The sequence below is a fragment of the Adelges cooleyi genome, unplaced genomic scaffold (assembly GCF_023614345.1).
Source record: "Adelges cooleyi isolate 19-005CV unplaced genomic scaffold, UGA_ACOO_1.1 ACOO_flye_CR_arks_rails_tigmint_CR_PRNA_30, whole genome shotgun sequence".
NCBI lineage: Eukaryota > Metazoa > Arthropoda > Insecta > Hemiptera > Adelgidae > Adelges > Adelges cooleyi.
The window spans coordinates 1109116-1126985 of record NW_026095971.1 but is presented as its reverse complement, the minus strand read 5'-3'; the positions used below and the strand labels follow the sequence as shown (position 1 = coordinate 1126985).

Sequence of the window (17870 nt, the reverse complement as noted above, 5' to 3'; positions counted from 1 at the left end):
CGTTACGGCGCATTGTGTCGACAAACAATACCGTACAAATTAAATGTTCTACTTGGGGTATAAACAAATTACGTGTTCGGTCGTTTGCGCCGTTGCTGAAAATTTGGGCTACGAATAACTTATGCGAAATGAATTAGGAATGCTAAATAAGCGTTGCGCCCGATTCTTGTCGTTACAATGTGGACACACCGTTCGGCGCGGTCGGAAACACGAATTTCCGGGTAAAACTTCAATCCGATTAGCCAGGAAAAGGATTATACACGCGCGTTAAGCTCTAACTGATAAAATTGACCCGAAGATTCGACAAATGAGCTACGGCGAATTTCCGGGCAATTTTCAACGGGGGAAATGTTTGTGGATTCGGTCCAATACAATATATATATATATATATATGAAAATCCGGACGAGAAAGTTTCTCTACGCCGTGTATATTAGAACCGTACCAGTATTACTATAGGTCACTGTGACAGCCAGGACAGGCATTTAATTTCCAGCCGCACTTTTTTTTTTTGGCACTCGCGCCAAACGAATTATTAGCCGTTATTGATGACTACCGAGCGTAAAACCGCGTACAGATACATTAGATATAATATAATAATATTCTACCTGACGTTAAGTCCGAGCCCGTGTTCGTGACCGGTCAAGTAGAGTGGCTGTTGATAAGCCGATTGGTGTGAATGGTGCGTGTTGTGCGAGTTCATCCCCTGCATTCCCGCGGCGTCCTGGGCGTGATGGTGATTCATCATCTGCTACAAAAAAAAAAAACAACAACTAGATAAATATCATATATTGTACATTTATACGACACAGAGATTACTGTACGCCGTTGCACAGTGCGGTACACCTAACTGTACAAGTGTCCTTAACAAAAAAAACATAACATTTTTCTTTAACAGTAAATTGCTATGAAAAAGCACGTGTTTGAGACGTTTGAACGATTGATTCGCCGGTTTTGAAATCGTAGAAAGTCCACACGAGACATCTGTCGCTTCGTTTTAATGTCGTTTCCAAGCAGATTTACTATTCGGTCTTACAGATTAGCTGGTGCATGTTTTGGACTAACACATGTGCGTGTATGCCAAATATAAAGAAGAAATGGAGAATAAGATCGTACCACTTGCTTGAACAATATATTTTTCTATTGCACATTTCTGACAAATGATTTTCTATCACTTGAAGAATACCTCACAAGTTGAACCCAAGATGATTATAGTTTTCAAAAACCTCACCTGAGTGTGCTGATAAGCCAACGACGGCTGTGGTTGCGTGTGCGAAGTGATTATTGAATCAGCTGAGCTGTTGGACGGGCTAGATACGTTGTTGCAGCTCGAAGAGGTGTTGGAGTTGTTTCCTTGATTGGCCATCGACGGTATATCAAAGCCTTCGTCGCCAAAGCTGGGCGCATGAAAAGTCTACAACACAAACGTTAGCAACTGTTAAAAAAAAAAAGCAAAATCTCGATATTTTATTAATACATATAATAATGTTATTGTTAGTATTGACCCCGGTGAAAGGAACGAATAGTACATGTGACTTGGAATAAGTTTCTTTCTGTTTAAACATTTAAATCAGCTGTAGTTTCGATTCAACGGTGACGTGACCGATGTAAGAGAGAAATGTATTACATTGCTTATACAATTATGGCGTAGGGTATTTTTTCGTAGAAAGACACTCGAGAGAATGATGTAGGGGAAAAGTATAATTAAGAAAGTTTAAGCCGATTCCCGGTAAGTTTAATGGAAATACAGTGTATTCTTTGAACAACACAAACACAAAGTTATAATAACGAAAAAGGGGAAACGTCCTCGTTGCCGACAAAACAATATCGCGATACTATTATATCATGGTATTATTTTATATTGTACACGAAATGACATGCACAATACGTATTGGACTGAAGTTGTTCACATGCACTATAGGACACCGACCGTCTGCTTAATAAACGTTTTATGAGTGCACAGAAACATTTTCTTAATTAAAACCGATCGTAACCGCTGAGCCAATAACAATTTATTTCAACCTTCTATTTGTAATTAGCGCTCCGGGGCAATATAAATTCCTATTCATGATGGCCTTTTGTTTTAAATACCTATTTGCTCTTTCTCTTTTCTCTATTTGTTTTACTGCTGTACTACCGCTGCTGCTTGTATTACTACCACTGTACTTATGCTCCCTCCGCCGTTCGTTTTTAACGCACCCAACGAAACACGCTTAATTCTGTGTTGGAAATGATTTACTGTCGCGTTGTAATCATTTCTAGCACGGTTTCAATTGTTATTCCCTTTTGTTCAGACTTTTAACAAAATGTCAAAACGTTCGATTTTATTAAGATTAGACGACTTCAGGAACAAAACGATCAGCATTAAAGATGATTTTTAAATAAAAACAGTTTTTTTTTTTTTCGATATATTATTATTATAAAAAAAAATGATTATGCCCGCTGAACATTAGACGGACGATATTTCTTTTTAAGTTGTCAGCATTGTGAAATCAAATGTCATTAATCATTTTATTTTGACACGAACTCGAATCAATTGCTATTTAATCAACAAGACTGTGTAATAGCCTTAGTTGCGGTCGTTGCGCGTTTTATAGTTAAGGCAAGTCCGTAGATACAAATATTTATAGTATTATACTACCGTTGTTATTGTACCCATGGAAGTATTGAAATACAAATCGATGCATACAAACGTTTTTGGTTACCTTCGTTGTTTATAATAATTATGATGATGAATACTCGGGGTAGTAATAGGACACGGCTTTTTAAACGGCTTAGCTTACAAAATCAAGTTATCAATATGGAATAGACTAGTCCTCAAACGGGTATCTCACGTGTACAAATTCAGTGGTATCTTTACCATTATACATTCTAAATTTTGTCTTTTAGTTGGCTAAAATAATATTTATCACAAATTGATGGTAATTTACCATATAATCCTCTAACAATACGTTACACCTGTACATAGCGTGGGATCACACAAAATTGAGTATTACCTCATCAGTTAACCACCCGGATTCACGGAAAACTGCCAAGATACTATTTAATTAGGGGTTCCTAAAATTGTACACCGTCTTTGGAACCCCTGTCCCAAATCTAGGCCATTGATACGCTTGTTGTGTACACCACTCGGTTTTTGAAATTGCCACTCTTTGAAACTGTATAAAATCATTCACCTTTGCACGCGGCGTTTATACGACAGTCGACTTTGGGACAAGGACGGTAATCTTCACGGACAATATGTATATTGTTATGAATGTCAAAACCGATGGAAGAAATTGACGGGAAGCTCTACTTGGGGGTCGCCGTCCCGCCGTGAGAGTTTGGTAATTCGCGGAAAAATATACCTACAGTAATCAAACGATCTACAGGTGCTCGAACACAATCATTATTATAACAGAGCACACCTATAAAGGCCGGCTAATGCCATTGGACGGCGACAACGATACTACTACTACTACTACTGCTAGAAAATATAATAATTACTACTATCAATGTATAATAATATTACATAAGAATAACGAACAATCCGGAGAATCGGCTATCCTCCTAGTTCATTGGCCACGGCCAAACATTCATTAACCGCACACGTTGGCTGTATTATTACAGATATAAAATAATTTGTTTTTTCCACCCATAAACGGCCCATACGTCGGAGAGGAGACAAGATCGCGTGCCCAAGTGCTGTGCCGTGTGCTGTCATGTTGCTCGTAATCGTTTAATATCTGTATCGTTCACACGATCCACCAAGACACAAAGCACATCTCAGAACAATTTGAACAAAATTACAACCGCATTACTTGTCAAACACCAGACGTTTTCGTTTTTTTTTTTTCAATGTGTACTACTAAGCAAGAGGCCCTTGTTTTTCGGGTGAAATTTTGAACGCCAGTTTCCGAGATACAACTAGTTTTTATTGAACCCTTCAAACCCCTAACAGAATAGTGCAGTCTAATATTTTTATAATTATCATAATCAAGATAGTTTAGCATCTTTTTAAACATCACATTTTGTTTTTTTAATCAACTCAGTATCGTGATACGCAAAACGTATCGGCTGTGAGGTACTTCAGAAGCGATTAAATCGCACACTTCCAGTGGTGTAAAAGGGTTTCCTCTTTCTCACTTGAAATTTTGTTTATACCAACATAAATTATCTACAGATAAAACGAGTAACAACACGGCTGATAGTACATCAGAAAATTCCGCAATAATGTTCATCAACAAAATATCTGTTCACTTTTAGGATATAATATGAAAATAAAAATGTTTAAGTTGGTCACAAAGTAGATTTCCCAAAAAAACATAAGTGTAGTAGGTACATTGAAATCAGAAAAAAATAGACAAATAATAAAAATGTGTTTTTTAAATTACTTATCTTTCGAATGCTATCGTAACACATCAACACACTCAACTGTTCATATCGAAAAAAACATCCGTTTTTTGTCAACAACTTACACAAGTTCTAAATACACTTATATAATAACACTATAGATAATAATTTTTAGCTTTACAAAATACTTTGAGATTATCGGCTTGTTTTTTTAGCTTTGTCAAACAGAATATCAGTTTCTATTTAACTTTGAGAGAAATCATGCAAGGAAGAAATCGGTTAATTGTTAATATACATTCGCTCTCTATTATTTATAAATCTATATTTAAATGGAAAAAACCCAGTCCAAAAGATATATAGTGTAACTAATGTGATTTAAATATGACCAGACAAAGAAAAAGAAGAAGGTAGTAAATGATCAATGAATAAAAAAAAAACCGGTTTAATGATTTATTTTCAAAACTGGTTCGTTAAAACATACATAATGGTAATACATCATTGTGATAACAAATCAGATGGTGGCGATTAAAATTGAATAATAATTAGATGAAATAAATGCTACAAGCCGTTTCGGTTGACATGATTTTATCGGTCGGCGAGGCGAATTCGACAGGAATGTGGTAAAAAAACAAGTCAATCGTTCAAATACTGTTACGGCGGTAATATATATATATATATATATAACATATAAGTTAAGTTGTCACACTTTTGTTAACCATAGCAGACTTTACCGTTTTTAGACTTCAAAGACACACGATCGTGTGAAATTTATCGAAATACCTCGAGAAAAAGTAATATAGGTACTGAAATTAAAAAAAGATATTATCCAAGTAAGGAATTTTTATCTTGTCGGCTCGCGTACACTATGTGTGTGTGTGTGTGTTTTACTTTTCAATTTACTGCAGTTGCCCCAACTCATTGGCGTTTAGAGACGAGATAACGCTTCGCAGGATTAATGTTTCCACCGAGATAAACGAGTTGTTTGTTCTTCGCAATTGAATAAATAAAATCATATTTATCTTGCGCGGCCAGGAGGATGTATGGGAAATGGAAACCACCACAGTATCGTGTACTATCTCAATGGGCATGTTTAAAGTATTTTCTTGCTATTGCATTTTAAATAACCAAGAAACGTAGTAATAATAAAAAATCAAAAAATCAAATAATAATAAACGCGTAGAAGAAAGGAAAAAAAAAAATGAATTACATTCCACGGCCAGATGTTGTGCGTCTGCTGCCACTTGAACACTTGTGTTCTAATTACGGCCCGAAGCAGAATATTATTTTGAAAAACATAAAATATTCCAAATCGTCCGAATTCTCTATTCGCTTGCATCGCACTCAGCCGGTAAAAAAAACCATAAGAATCGTATACAAACACAAGATCCAAACCACGCGAGCCAACCGATAATAATAATGACTAATTTTCCGCCATTATAAATAATATTTACCACTTACAATATTGGTAACCGGTCAGCGGATTTATAGCGCATATCTTCTTGTTCGTAAAAGATACAAATCGCAAAAGATGGGTTGATAAATTTATGAGAAGACAGAATCAGCATACAATGGTCTCATATTATTGTTGAATAATTCAAAGACTTTTTCCCGGTTCGCCCGCCTCTTTCCACACATTCTCCAGACGCAGCAACCGTGGCGGCAACACATTTTCCCCTCTTTTCCTCGGCCGTTTTATTAGGCATTCCATTAAAATTTATGACTTTACTTCCAAGTTTAAAGTACACGCATACAGGCACACTTCACCTCCTACCTGACCGGAAAGATTTTTTTTCACTCCGAAATAATCAACAAGTTTTAGGCCATACATACATGTGTAATTTGAAATTTAGGAAAGTATCGAGTGACTACAGCGTTACAGGACGGTTGTACAAAACATTACTATCCGCACAGCAATTAATCATAAACAATAATAGTCTAAATATTTTTACATCATATTTTGGCAGCAAATATTTATATTACAAATGTCTCAATAACACTTTTTTCTAAATGTCATCGAAACGCTTAGAAAATTATTTATTAATTGCTGTTTGGAGTGTATTAATACATTAATTATATTGTGTTATAGTTTTGTTTAATAAAATTTAAACATGATAGTTAATATAAAACAACTCACGTGTTCGCCCATGCTCATGTAATGATTGTTGTTGTTGTTATGCATATTGTGAGCCACCGAAAGTGATAAGTCCAGGTTGTCGCTTCTCTAAAAAAATAAAATTGAACAATATATTATTACTATGTGTGTACCCATATATATATATTAATAGATGTGTGTTAAATACAATGCAGCGGGCTCAGGAGTGTACATTTTAATGAGTAGAATATATTTTAAAGACATAATCGCTATAAGTCAACACAAGGATAACACTGTCACTTGTTAAAACAAAACCAAAATAACAATTCAACGATGCTTTACATGTTAAGTATACAAATTGCGTTATCGTCTAGTGGTGTACAATAGCCCAATGTGTGTTTCATTTTAACTTACATCGTAACGAGGTCTTCGATAAAAGTGTTCGTATAAAAATATTATTTTTTAAATACTTGACGCGTAATACTGGTGGGAAATAAATAGATATATTTTAATTAAATATAACACTTCTATTTTAAACTAAGACATTTATAACTTTATTAACATATAATCTTTGTAATCTATTAAAATAGAAATTGATTAGGTATTATGGCTTAAACCTGATGAATGTATCGGCTTGAAGTGTAGTGGTTGAATGTAATTTTTTTTAAACATAAGTGAACTTTATACAAGAAGAAACATTATAAGGAAATTATCATGAAGATAGATGTGTTTATAAGGGGTCTTTTGATTTGGAGCTCAATCATCGTTAATGTATATTTTGATTCTAGCTACAACTAATGGTTTCAATTGAAGTAATTCGATTAGCGAAATTCAATTACGATTATTTTTGATGCTAGTCGAGTAGGAACTTGGAACGTATGAGAGTATACAATACTCATTTTTAAACGCTAAGTATACGATCACAAGATGTAGTGTTATTTAAATCGTCCAAAACGGATTACCCAGAGTGGTTTAATAGACGACTTTTTAGTACAACACTTTTAAACCCATTATCCAGTGTCTGTTACGCTTTACTTAAGATTTAGAAGATAATTACCGAATTATTCGTGTTATTATAATAATATCTAGGTTTTTTCATCTTGAAGATTACAAATTTGTGTTGTCGACAAAACCTTAACCTCAAAGCTAATTGTGCGTTAGTTCGTTATATCAACATTTCCTATTCTGTACCGGTCGTACAACAGCTATACTTATTAGTTATTACTACCACTCTTCCACGTTGCTGTCCAATTCAAAAATAATTACAGTACACCGACGACCATATTAATCGGCTATATTTTACGTGCTTTTCTTCTAAATAATTATTAAGTTTGACCGGTGCGTCGCTGCGCCTCGGGTGTTGTCCAACGAAATGTAGGTACAAACTATAATGTATACTGCCTTATATAATAATTACTGTTGTTACGTTATCGGGTATGTCTCCTTCGAAGAGTGCCTATCAAAGGGAAATTAAAATACATAAAAAACAAAATATAGTCGTTATAATCGAGACCACCCATATTTATATATATATATATATATATATATATGTATAGGTGAATATTTTATAACATATCGAACCGTGGAGTTTCCTTACACCAAAACTAAGGACTGATAGAGAACCTCAGCGTTGAAGAGAAACGGCAAATACCGAACAAAAGCAAACATGAAAACTAGTTTTCCACATCAAGCAAACGTCAAATAAGCTCTGCGGGTTGTAAATACCGCCATTTATATATACCTATATATATTTATTATTTTTCTTTTTATTTACAATTGTCTCGTTTATTACCCGACCTCATTGTCTGGGGTCTACCGCCTCCTCCGCCTCAGCCGTCGTCTTCAATTTATTTATTTTATGCCGAACGCAACAATAAAGAACCTACTCCTCTCGCCACCCTTAAAAAAAAAAAAATATCTAAAAGAAAAAAAAAGCACTTCTCTACCCCAGACATATTATTCTTGTTCGAAAAACACAAGGTTACCGGAGAATTTAATATCAAACGCTGGTAATAATTGATGGCGTTCGTTCCGGCCGTTTGTTATCCGCGTGTCGTCTCCCCCATGTAAATATTGCACACCGGATCATATCGCATGTACCTAACAATAAACGGTATTATAGCCATCGCTTAGACAAGTTAAATGCGCACTGAGTTCACTTTATACTGCCCATCGGTGTTTAATCCAAGAGTATCCGACGAACTTTGGCTGTCAGCACACTCAAAGCTAGTAACATTAAGTATTACCGTGTAGACAGGCGCCGTCAACGTGAACGATTTGTTAATTAATTTCTTATAAAAATGTGTTGTCCGAATAAAATATGAAATATTTAACCTATTTCCATGTTGTAACTAGACTTATGAAAAATAGTGATTTTTAGTCAAATGTATTCGATAATAATTAACGCATTATGATAATATCAGTATGACATTCGCTGTAATTTATTCGGTTTAAATAAAATGTGTACTTGTAAACGTTTTTTTTTTTTTTTTTGTATTTCCCACCTTGCTTTTAGGTAAAGTATAGCAAGTCGATAATAATAATAATGAAAAAAGAGAAAAACCGAACAAGTATTTCCTGGCGAGAACAAAAATATTGTCACCCTCGCCTTAATGTAAACACGAAGAGAGTATTACGGTCATAAAAAACTTACGTTTATGTGCAAAGGAGGAGAGAGATTATTATTATAATTTTTTTTTTTTTTTTAATGAAAATGCAAAACACGTTTTTGTTTCGTTTAGTTTAGCTTAGTTTTTTTTTTTTTTTTTATTAGGTAATAAAGTGTGTACAGCGAGTTTTTCACAAGTATACAACCTATTGTTTGCTATCATTAAAACGGACGATGCGCGCATCGAGAACTGGTTAAACGATCCACACGTTTAATTGCCTACATGTTTACTCAGTGTTATTTTAATGGCGTTTTTTGTTGTATTAAAACACATGACCTGGGCACAATCAACGGCCAAGATAAACAATATTAATACTATTTATGCCACTAGTACTACTATAGCTCGGTACCAAGTGTATTACCGCAATACTATTGCAATTATTATGACATTGTTGAGTATGCTGGTTAAACCAATGATCAATAACACAATCACATTAATCGACGATGATAATATTATCAACCCATGTGGATCCAAAACAAAAAGAATTGCCATTCTTTAAATCACATGTATGTGATCTAACGTGGCCATACTGTGAAAAGTAGTCTTAACCGCATTCAAATAATTTGGTTTCTCTGTAAAATGTCGGTAAAGAGCAAATTTTGATAAAAAAAAAAAAGAATGTGCACTTGAGCTCTGAAAATATTACATGGCTTATTTTTGGAGGACTACATACAACAACACCTGAGCCCTTCGCCCAATTTTGCCTATGTAAAATTCACTAATGCTATTACACATAATATTTTGTGTCAGCTGTTTTCCAAGTTTAATGTTTTGTATTATTTATTATACTGTATCCCATGTGGTTTCCAGAGTAATTGGACAACGATAACGATTACGGTAATTTGTCTTCCTTCGTTTGACGGCCACCGTGTATATAATAATCATTATGATGTGATATTTATTTTCCGTCTCCTTCTACCCGAGTCATATTTTGTCCCTTGTCCGAGAATCTATATTAAATTGTTATTATTAAGAAAACCCGTCCGAATAAATGGGTTAATATTATGTCGGTTTGTTGGATTTTTAAATGTTCATCTTCTCTCCTGTACGATTTATCGCCGTTGGCTCGGACGCAAAAAAGACATTTGCGCAAAATCACTGGCTCGTGCCAAGTTATGCATCGCACATACATTTACAGAGGTTTTATATTATATGCGCATGTTTTACCGCAATAAGTGCCAATCAGATATCGCACGTTTTAATTTAATTTTTGTCGTCGCCGTTTTTCGCCTCTCTCCACGGCCCATCATAAAAAAAAAAGGTGGAAAATCCGCACAGAGAGTGAAAACCAGCAGAGCAATAATTGTTTCAAAACACTTTTGAAGTTCAACGCCCACGAAAATAATATTAGTGGGACAAAGGACAGGTTAAATTTCGAGCGTTGACCATTTTTTTTAACTATCATCGTAACCCGGACAGCGTCGAACAATTAATATAACATACAAGGTCGAGCATAACACGCTGGTCTGTGTTGGGGACTTTAAAATTGTTAATTTTCAAAACAATACATTTTGTATCAAATTAATACACGAACGACTTTGACAGAATGATCTAAATTCAAAACGTTGTCTTTACTCCTCGTACATAAAAAATAATATTTTTATTCATAAAATTAACCAATTATTTTCCTCCTAATAACCATGTAAAAATTGCAGACCTCGAGGTCATCTCTATACGACGACGAGGGGTAAATAATCAATAGGCCGAAGAGCCTTGGAGTTCATGACTCATATTATCTTCTATGTAAACTTACTAGAAGTCGGTAAATGTTTCATAAAAGTGTTATAAACACAAAGTTCTGCCCTCTAAGCCGTCCTAAGCGAAATCCGTCAAGGATACACGGTTGTCACGATGATAAACCGTGGCAATTAGTCCGATTGGTCGTTCCATTCGTTAACGTTGTCGTTTTCCTGCATAAATTAAGAAGCTCCTAATGAAACGCATAACGTCGTAGGTACGCGTTGACAATTATTATTCGAAATGTTATCAAATGAAACTATACAATTTTAAACATGATGCGCGGATTACTATAAAACGGTCGAGCCCAAGTACCGTGTAACTGAATATTCGTAAGTTCTGATTTCTGAATTAGCAACACAAGTCGGTACAACAAATCGAATGTAACATGTGTTGTGCAATATACCTAGTGTACGACCCAATTGTTGTGTAACGTTCAACGGTCGGACAAAACGGTAATGTACTACTGTCTCGATCGAGTTTTTACAATGTCACTGGCTGCTCATTAGTTTTAATTGAACATTAATTGAATTCCACCGTCGCTGGTACAAAGTATAGTTATATACTATATGACTTAGTTGTGCGGTTTGTCGAGTGTGTTATTTATTATTTTATCTTCTCCCGTACCCGGTTTTCTATAATACTTGTAATATTCTACCGAGTGTCACCACAATTTAACGTTTTTTCTTTGTTGGTAAAATATGGCGTCACACGTTATGTGTACTTAAAAAGAATCAGTTTTTGCTAGACAAACAAAGACTTTCAACAAATCCAAGTTGTAACGTTATAAGAGTTCTTCGCTGCGGGTTCTTTACAAAAATACTACTGTGTCGTTAGTTACGTCATCGCCGTCCGTTTTTAAAAATGTTTTCAAAACAATCGATCATATTCTTTTTAAAAATTTTGATTTTCTGTCAAATCACTGGTTTGTCTTAAGGCGAACCCAAAACGTAAGCGATGGTGTGCAAGCCCGGCTCGTTTTCTTCCCCTCCTTTGGTCTTTGGTTCATCGCTGATCGGATTTTTCCGGCGAAACATGACTCGGCGTTAAATTTCTTTTCTCCTAAATCGGATGACTTCTCCTTGGTCGCACTCGTACTGGGAACGCTGAATCGTTAAACGATCCAACCACCACCACCACCACGGCGACATTCCATTAATGGGAGATTTTTTTTTTCTTCAGAAAACCTATACTATTATTTGTTATGATTGGCTGTCGGTTCGTCGGAGGTCGATTATACTGTTAATTGGCGACGACGTCTCAACGCAATGCCAAAACTAGCCATGTCCATTTCGGTGGATTTATCCCAAACGAATTATAGAAAATAACCCTGCTTGCAAAATATGTTCAGCTTGTAATCCGCCAGAGCTAAGCCGGTGACCGCAGTAGGTGTAACGACCGTATTAGGTTCGGTAATTTAAATCTGAATTAGATTCAGTTGAACTGCAGGAAGCCATCAATCAAACGAGATTAAATGAAACTGATCGTTTTGAACTAAGTTATTACAAGTTCATTGTTGACGAGGTCTCCCCCGCCCCCCCCCCCCAAAGAAGGGAAAGGGGGTCATCGAGTGCAATGGAACTTATGTACAGGAAAATCCGTTTCGATACTACCGGTATGAAGGTTTACCAAAAAAACACATAACTACTGGTTGGTAACATGTTCGTTGAGTTTAGTATTTCTTAGTGAAACTAAAATATATAAGACACCGAGTAATACGACTAGAGTTTAAAGGATTGGTTTAGAAAAAACAAATCTGATTACACTTTCGGGATGAGCTGTGCGGATTGCACGGGTATCGTGTTATGTCAATTAAAAAAAACGCAGTCATTCTATCCACGCTGTACACACCGTGTCCGGCTGTCGTTGTTTTCCGCATATATAGTAATAATATTGTTGTCAACATATCATTGGCGGGTTAAACGGCGTGCAACCGGTAACACCAATAATATCGAAATCCATTTTACGTTGCCGGACATTATATTATTATTATAAACGGTCGTGACCTGTTGGCCCATTAACAGCGAACACCGTCAACAACATCGTTTCCTATCCGGTTATCTCGGCGATGAATCTTCTGTGTTATATGTGTAATAATAACAATACCGTGTCTACTGTCTGGCCTATGAATTATAGTAATAATACGTGTGCCTGCACAACGATTTGTAACAGCTAAAACAAAACAACTGTTACAACGGTTCAGAGCTTTTTTTTTTCTGATCACCGTATAAACTAATATCGATTGAGATTAGTATGGAAATTACTAGTTCGGGATAGATAATCTGACAATAATTAAAAAAAAAAAAAAAAAACACAATGTTCAAGACGATTTATAGTTATTTTCATATTCGACTCTATTTTCAGTATAGATATGCAATTGAATGAGAATTATAAAAAATGAGATCATTACAGTTGTTATAGTATCAAACAATAGCAAATAATTAATGACCAAGCGATTTCAGCAGTCGACTGAATGTAATCTTTGTGACGATGATATCCATTTTTTAACGACTAAAATACAACATGAATCTATTTTTTTCCAAACTCATAGTATTACTATACTTACAGCGCGTAACAAGCGACAATAATTAATAATTTCATTCGGGGCCCGGTAAACATCATTAATACCGGTCCACGATAGTATTACGGTTTACTAATAATAATAATAATAATATAAAAGATATTTTCTGATGCTCATTAGAGTATTCATGTTGGTTTTTGTGTCTCTGCACCGCAACTCCGCCGCAGGTTCTTGGCCGGGCCGTGACTAAGGACTTTTTCAGGTCTTTGTGCGCGCGCCAGCCACCACCACCACCACCACCGCCACGACATCATCGGTGGTATTATACAAATAAAATATATATTTTTTTCCTTGTCCTTTTGTGACGGTATTATTATTATTATTATTATTATTCAACGGCTAAACGATAGAAAAGACGGGAGATAAAGAGCCGGACTATCGTTAATTATTATTGTCGCGTCGCGGTGGAATGCCAGATCGCGCGAGACTTTTAGACCAAGTCCTTTCCCCCCCCCCCTCGTCTCGTTCACCTTTTCACACAACCGGTCCGAAACAGTTACAAGAAATATTTATTGACAATAATCAAAATTCATAATATACACCTGTATAGTATTATTTTGTAGTGGCCGAGGACGGCGACGAGTCCTAATCGAATGTCGTCAAACGACAAACGAAATCCTCTGCTATTTATAAATGATCACTACCGAATCCTCATTGTATCCTTCACATAGTCGCTTGTCTGTTGGTGTTTTCCGGCCCGTTAATCGACAGGTTCTGCCAGAGACGCCGTATTGACCTTTAACAGCGATAAAAACTCGATTTTACATTTTGACCTTTTCTCTGACATTTTCATCGTTGCCCCCGTCGTTTATAATGTAATAGATTTTTTTTCTCTCTGTGCCCAGGTATTGTTGTTGTTCTATATTATAATGTTGTCTAACCACTCTTTCCCGCGTTCCCGTCGAAACATCTAATTTAATACTATTATAATCAAAATGTTTCAGAACTATTAATTATAATGAACAAAAAAAAAAAAATACACACTATTTCTGATATAATATGACGGAACACCGGTGGATACTGGGTGTATAATAATTAATAACCATGGGCATCCAATTTAACTCGTCTACCGAAGCTTGTTTTAATGATAACAATATTTATAATTATAATACTTCGGAATAAAAAAAAAAAAACGACTAATGATCTGATAATACGATGCAACGTGGCTGTGAGCAGACGGCGATATTACTATATTTTTTTTCCGTGATAGCCTAAAGCTGCTGTCTAAAAGTATTGGAGAATTACAAAATTCTATAGTTCAACAAACCGATAACACAACAAATAGGTATTTAGACAATAAAACAAATGGTCAGTTTGATGCACGACATTAAGGTTTTACAAGTTTTTTTTATTGTTTCCACGTGACCGCCCATCCGGCTAAGTAATTTTATTTATAAATCCGGCCGCGAAATGTTAGTGCAATGAAACGATATGGAATTAGTCGTTTTAATTAGCAAAATATCGCACACACAACTGTTAATGGTTGTATTTTTATTCTCATAAAATGTTGAATCCCAGCCAAAACAATATTATTAATTGGGATGAAAAAGAGATTCCTCGAATATGCGCGTTCTAAAGTTAGACACTAATGCGTCATTGCAATGAATGCATTACAACGTACACACCACCGTGAACGGTACATACAAGTCTGACGTGTTCTGTACAAGTGTTAAGTTCAATGTGAACAAATTCAGCGTGTATACTATGCGTATTTTATCTATACATTATTATATATATATTTTTTTTTATTATCAATCAATCGGTAGCATCCCCACGTCCAGCCTACCGGATAACGTTCCACTCGAGTTGTCTCCCTTGTTAACCGTCGTCAATCGTTCACGCATAATATTACAAAGAATCAACTCGAACACAAAAAAAAAAAAAAAAATAATAATAAAACTTCTTCTTTTTCTTTACTATTTATGTACCGTCACTAATCCCATTGCCCGGCCCTGACATCGGCGCAACGATCGTATTGAAACAATGGGAATCGGTAATGAGCATGAAAAAAATAATGCAGTAGGTACGACGCATACGTTGTTAGTCGATTCAGTGATGCAACCTAGTCGTTTAATTTCTCAGTTGGAGACACTAGTGTTGTTATCAATACATCTATTATTTATACAATACAATGATAACGTTTTGTTTTATCTGGTTTGATGGGAAAACTATAGGGGCTCCTGGAAGTCATGTTCTGAGCAGTCCTCAGATTCTGATACAAATTAACCACACGGGGAAGACACTCGATATCACACAACATTTTCTTAAGGCTACACTACTATAATGTTATATCTGTACATTATTACTATTTTAGTTTTGTATGGATATAACGTAGTATACTAAATGGACTTTACAAAACGGTCGTCGCTTTTTTGTTTAAATTCAAAGTGACCCTACTGTTTTCATCCGTTCTGTGGTCCGAGGTCATAATCCTGGAACTTCTTCTGTTCGTCTACAATGAAAATATTAATAAGAAATATGGCTCGCACGAAAATGTCGGTTATCAGCAAAATAAAATAAAAAATACATACCTAATATAAAAACCAACATGTAATTGGGGTACACACCGACTAGAAGGGTAATAACATCTCGGTGAACGCATCATGTGCCGAGATTACACATGTGATGCTCTATAATTTTCTCTAAATATAACCAGTTTCTATTTCATATACACCCATTATGCGTCTTTCAATATTCCAACCCGACCATTAAAATAAAAACCGAGCTGTTTCTTAAGACGACGGGTACACAGTAATAATATTCTGTACGTCGTCGTCCATTAATAACAGCCCGTGGAAAATGATAGCCAATGATCGGTGGGTTTTTGGAGGAAAATGTTTGATATATTTTTTTTTTCAACATTTTTATTATCAATATAATGTCATAATGTAATATTATGATGCATTAGACGGCGACAATTAAACATCGATGTTAGTATATTTTGCTCTCAGAATTCTACCGTCGATTAATGAAGAACTGTATTGAACAAATATCTTGAACACATGCGCGTTCAATCAATCCGCGGGTATGTGTGTGTGTGTGTGTTGCATGCGCTCTCCTACATCGTTTTTCATTCATTCCGAGTTTGTCGACCTCGTTTTAGTTATTTTTTTTCCATGATTTATGTACTATACAAAAAACAACAACGTTGTTTATTTTTAATGTCGTTCGGCAGTACTTTCGTCGTGCGATCATAGTGAAAATTCGTTAGTAAAACGCGCACGACGTTAATTAACATACTGTATTATTATTGTTGTTGTACGGGGACGTCTGTCGTTTCATGTACTGTATCGTGTGTCATCCTAGATTATGGCCGGCTGCGATTAAACTCCACGACGGTTGAAATGTATAACTATAGTACGGTTGTAATTAAATAAATGTCAGGATACATACACACAGCGGGCAAAAACCGCACTACACACGCTGGTAATGAGAATAATATATTGCGAAAAACGCATACTCAATTATGCAAGTTATAAATTAAACAAAACGGTTAAAACTTGAAAATTGAAAAACGGCGAACGGCTCAGGACAATAATTCCGGTTGTCTGCTGGAGAAATGCTGTTATAAATATATACCTAACCAGTTACTACACTACGGTTTTGCCAATAGATTTTTCGGAGTTGTCCAAATGGGAAAAGGAAATAATTTTAATAATTTTGTAGTAGTTGTAAAAATCTAGGCTTACTGAACCCCCCTTAAGGGTCAAAATATATAAAATCGCTGTACATAATCACACACTATTGAGCGTTACTGTACAAACACACAATATAATTGGTTTGTAATCCATATTGGATGTACTTAAGATAATTTTATTTTTTACTATTTTGGTCGATAACATAAATTCACGTTTACTAAACGAGTTCTTTTGAAATTATATTAGAATTCCATTCCATCAAAATGAACTTGATTACTTGATATAATGGCGTTTGGAAAAATCTATACATTCAAAATAATAATATTCTAGTTAATAATACAAAATTTAATGTCACACCACATTTAATCGACCGAATATTACGAGCTTAACGGGAGTGGCGTAGCGAGTTAATATATTGATGTGCTAAAGGCATTTGGCATGTAAATTGAATTTTCTTCTCGCGCACTATGTGTGCCTTCAGCCGCCATCGTCGAAATATATATTTTATTATTTCGTTCAGTGATTAATGAATAAAAGAGAAAATTGATTTCCATGGGTTTAAACCCGTTTGCAAAAGCTTTAAGTATTTCGGCTCAGAACCTTTTGAAAAATGTATTACGTGTACATACCTATATAAATATAATATACATATTTTTCTTAGTGATCAGACAGGAAACGCATTATTGATATTCATCCTCATCCGCCATCGGTTAATGTATTTCCCGGCGATATTACTCTCTGATGCGTTTTTACATGCCAGAAAAATAACTGATCTCCTTCGGAGACCAACATTGGTTGGGGTTTGTAGTTCAAGTGCATTTTT

The 17870-nt window shown here is 35.3% G+C and overlaps 1 protein-coding gene across 1 annotated transcript in view; it reads right to left on the bottom strand.

Moving 5' to 3' along the window:
* LOC126838254 (TOX high mobility group box family member 3-like) overlaps window positions 1-17870 on the bottom strand; it is an 80885-nt gene that overhangs the window by 20357 nt on the left and 42658 nt on the right. Inside the window, 3 exon segments of the mRNA XM_050572544.1 lie at window positions 607-749; window positions 1230-1412; window positions 6465-6551. Coding sequence (XP_050428501.1) covers window positions 607-749; window positions 1230-1412; window positions 6465-6551 — 413 coding nt within the window.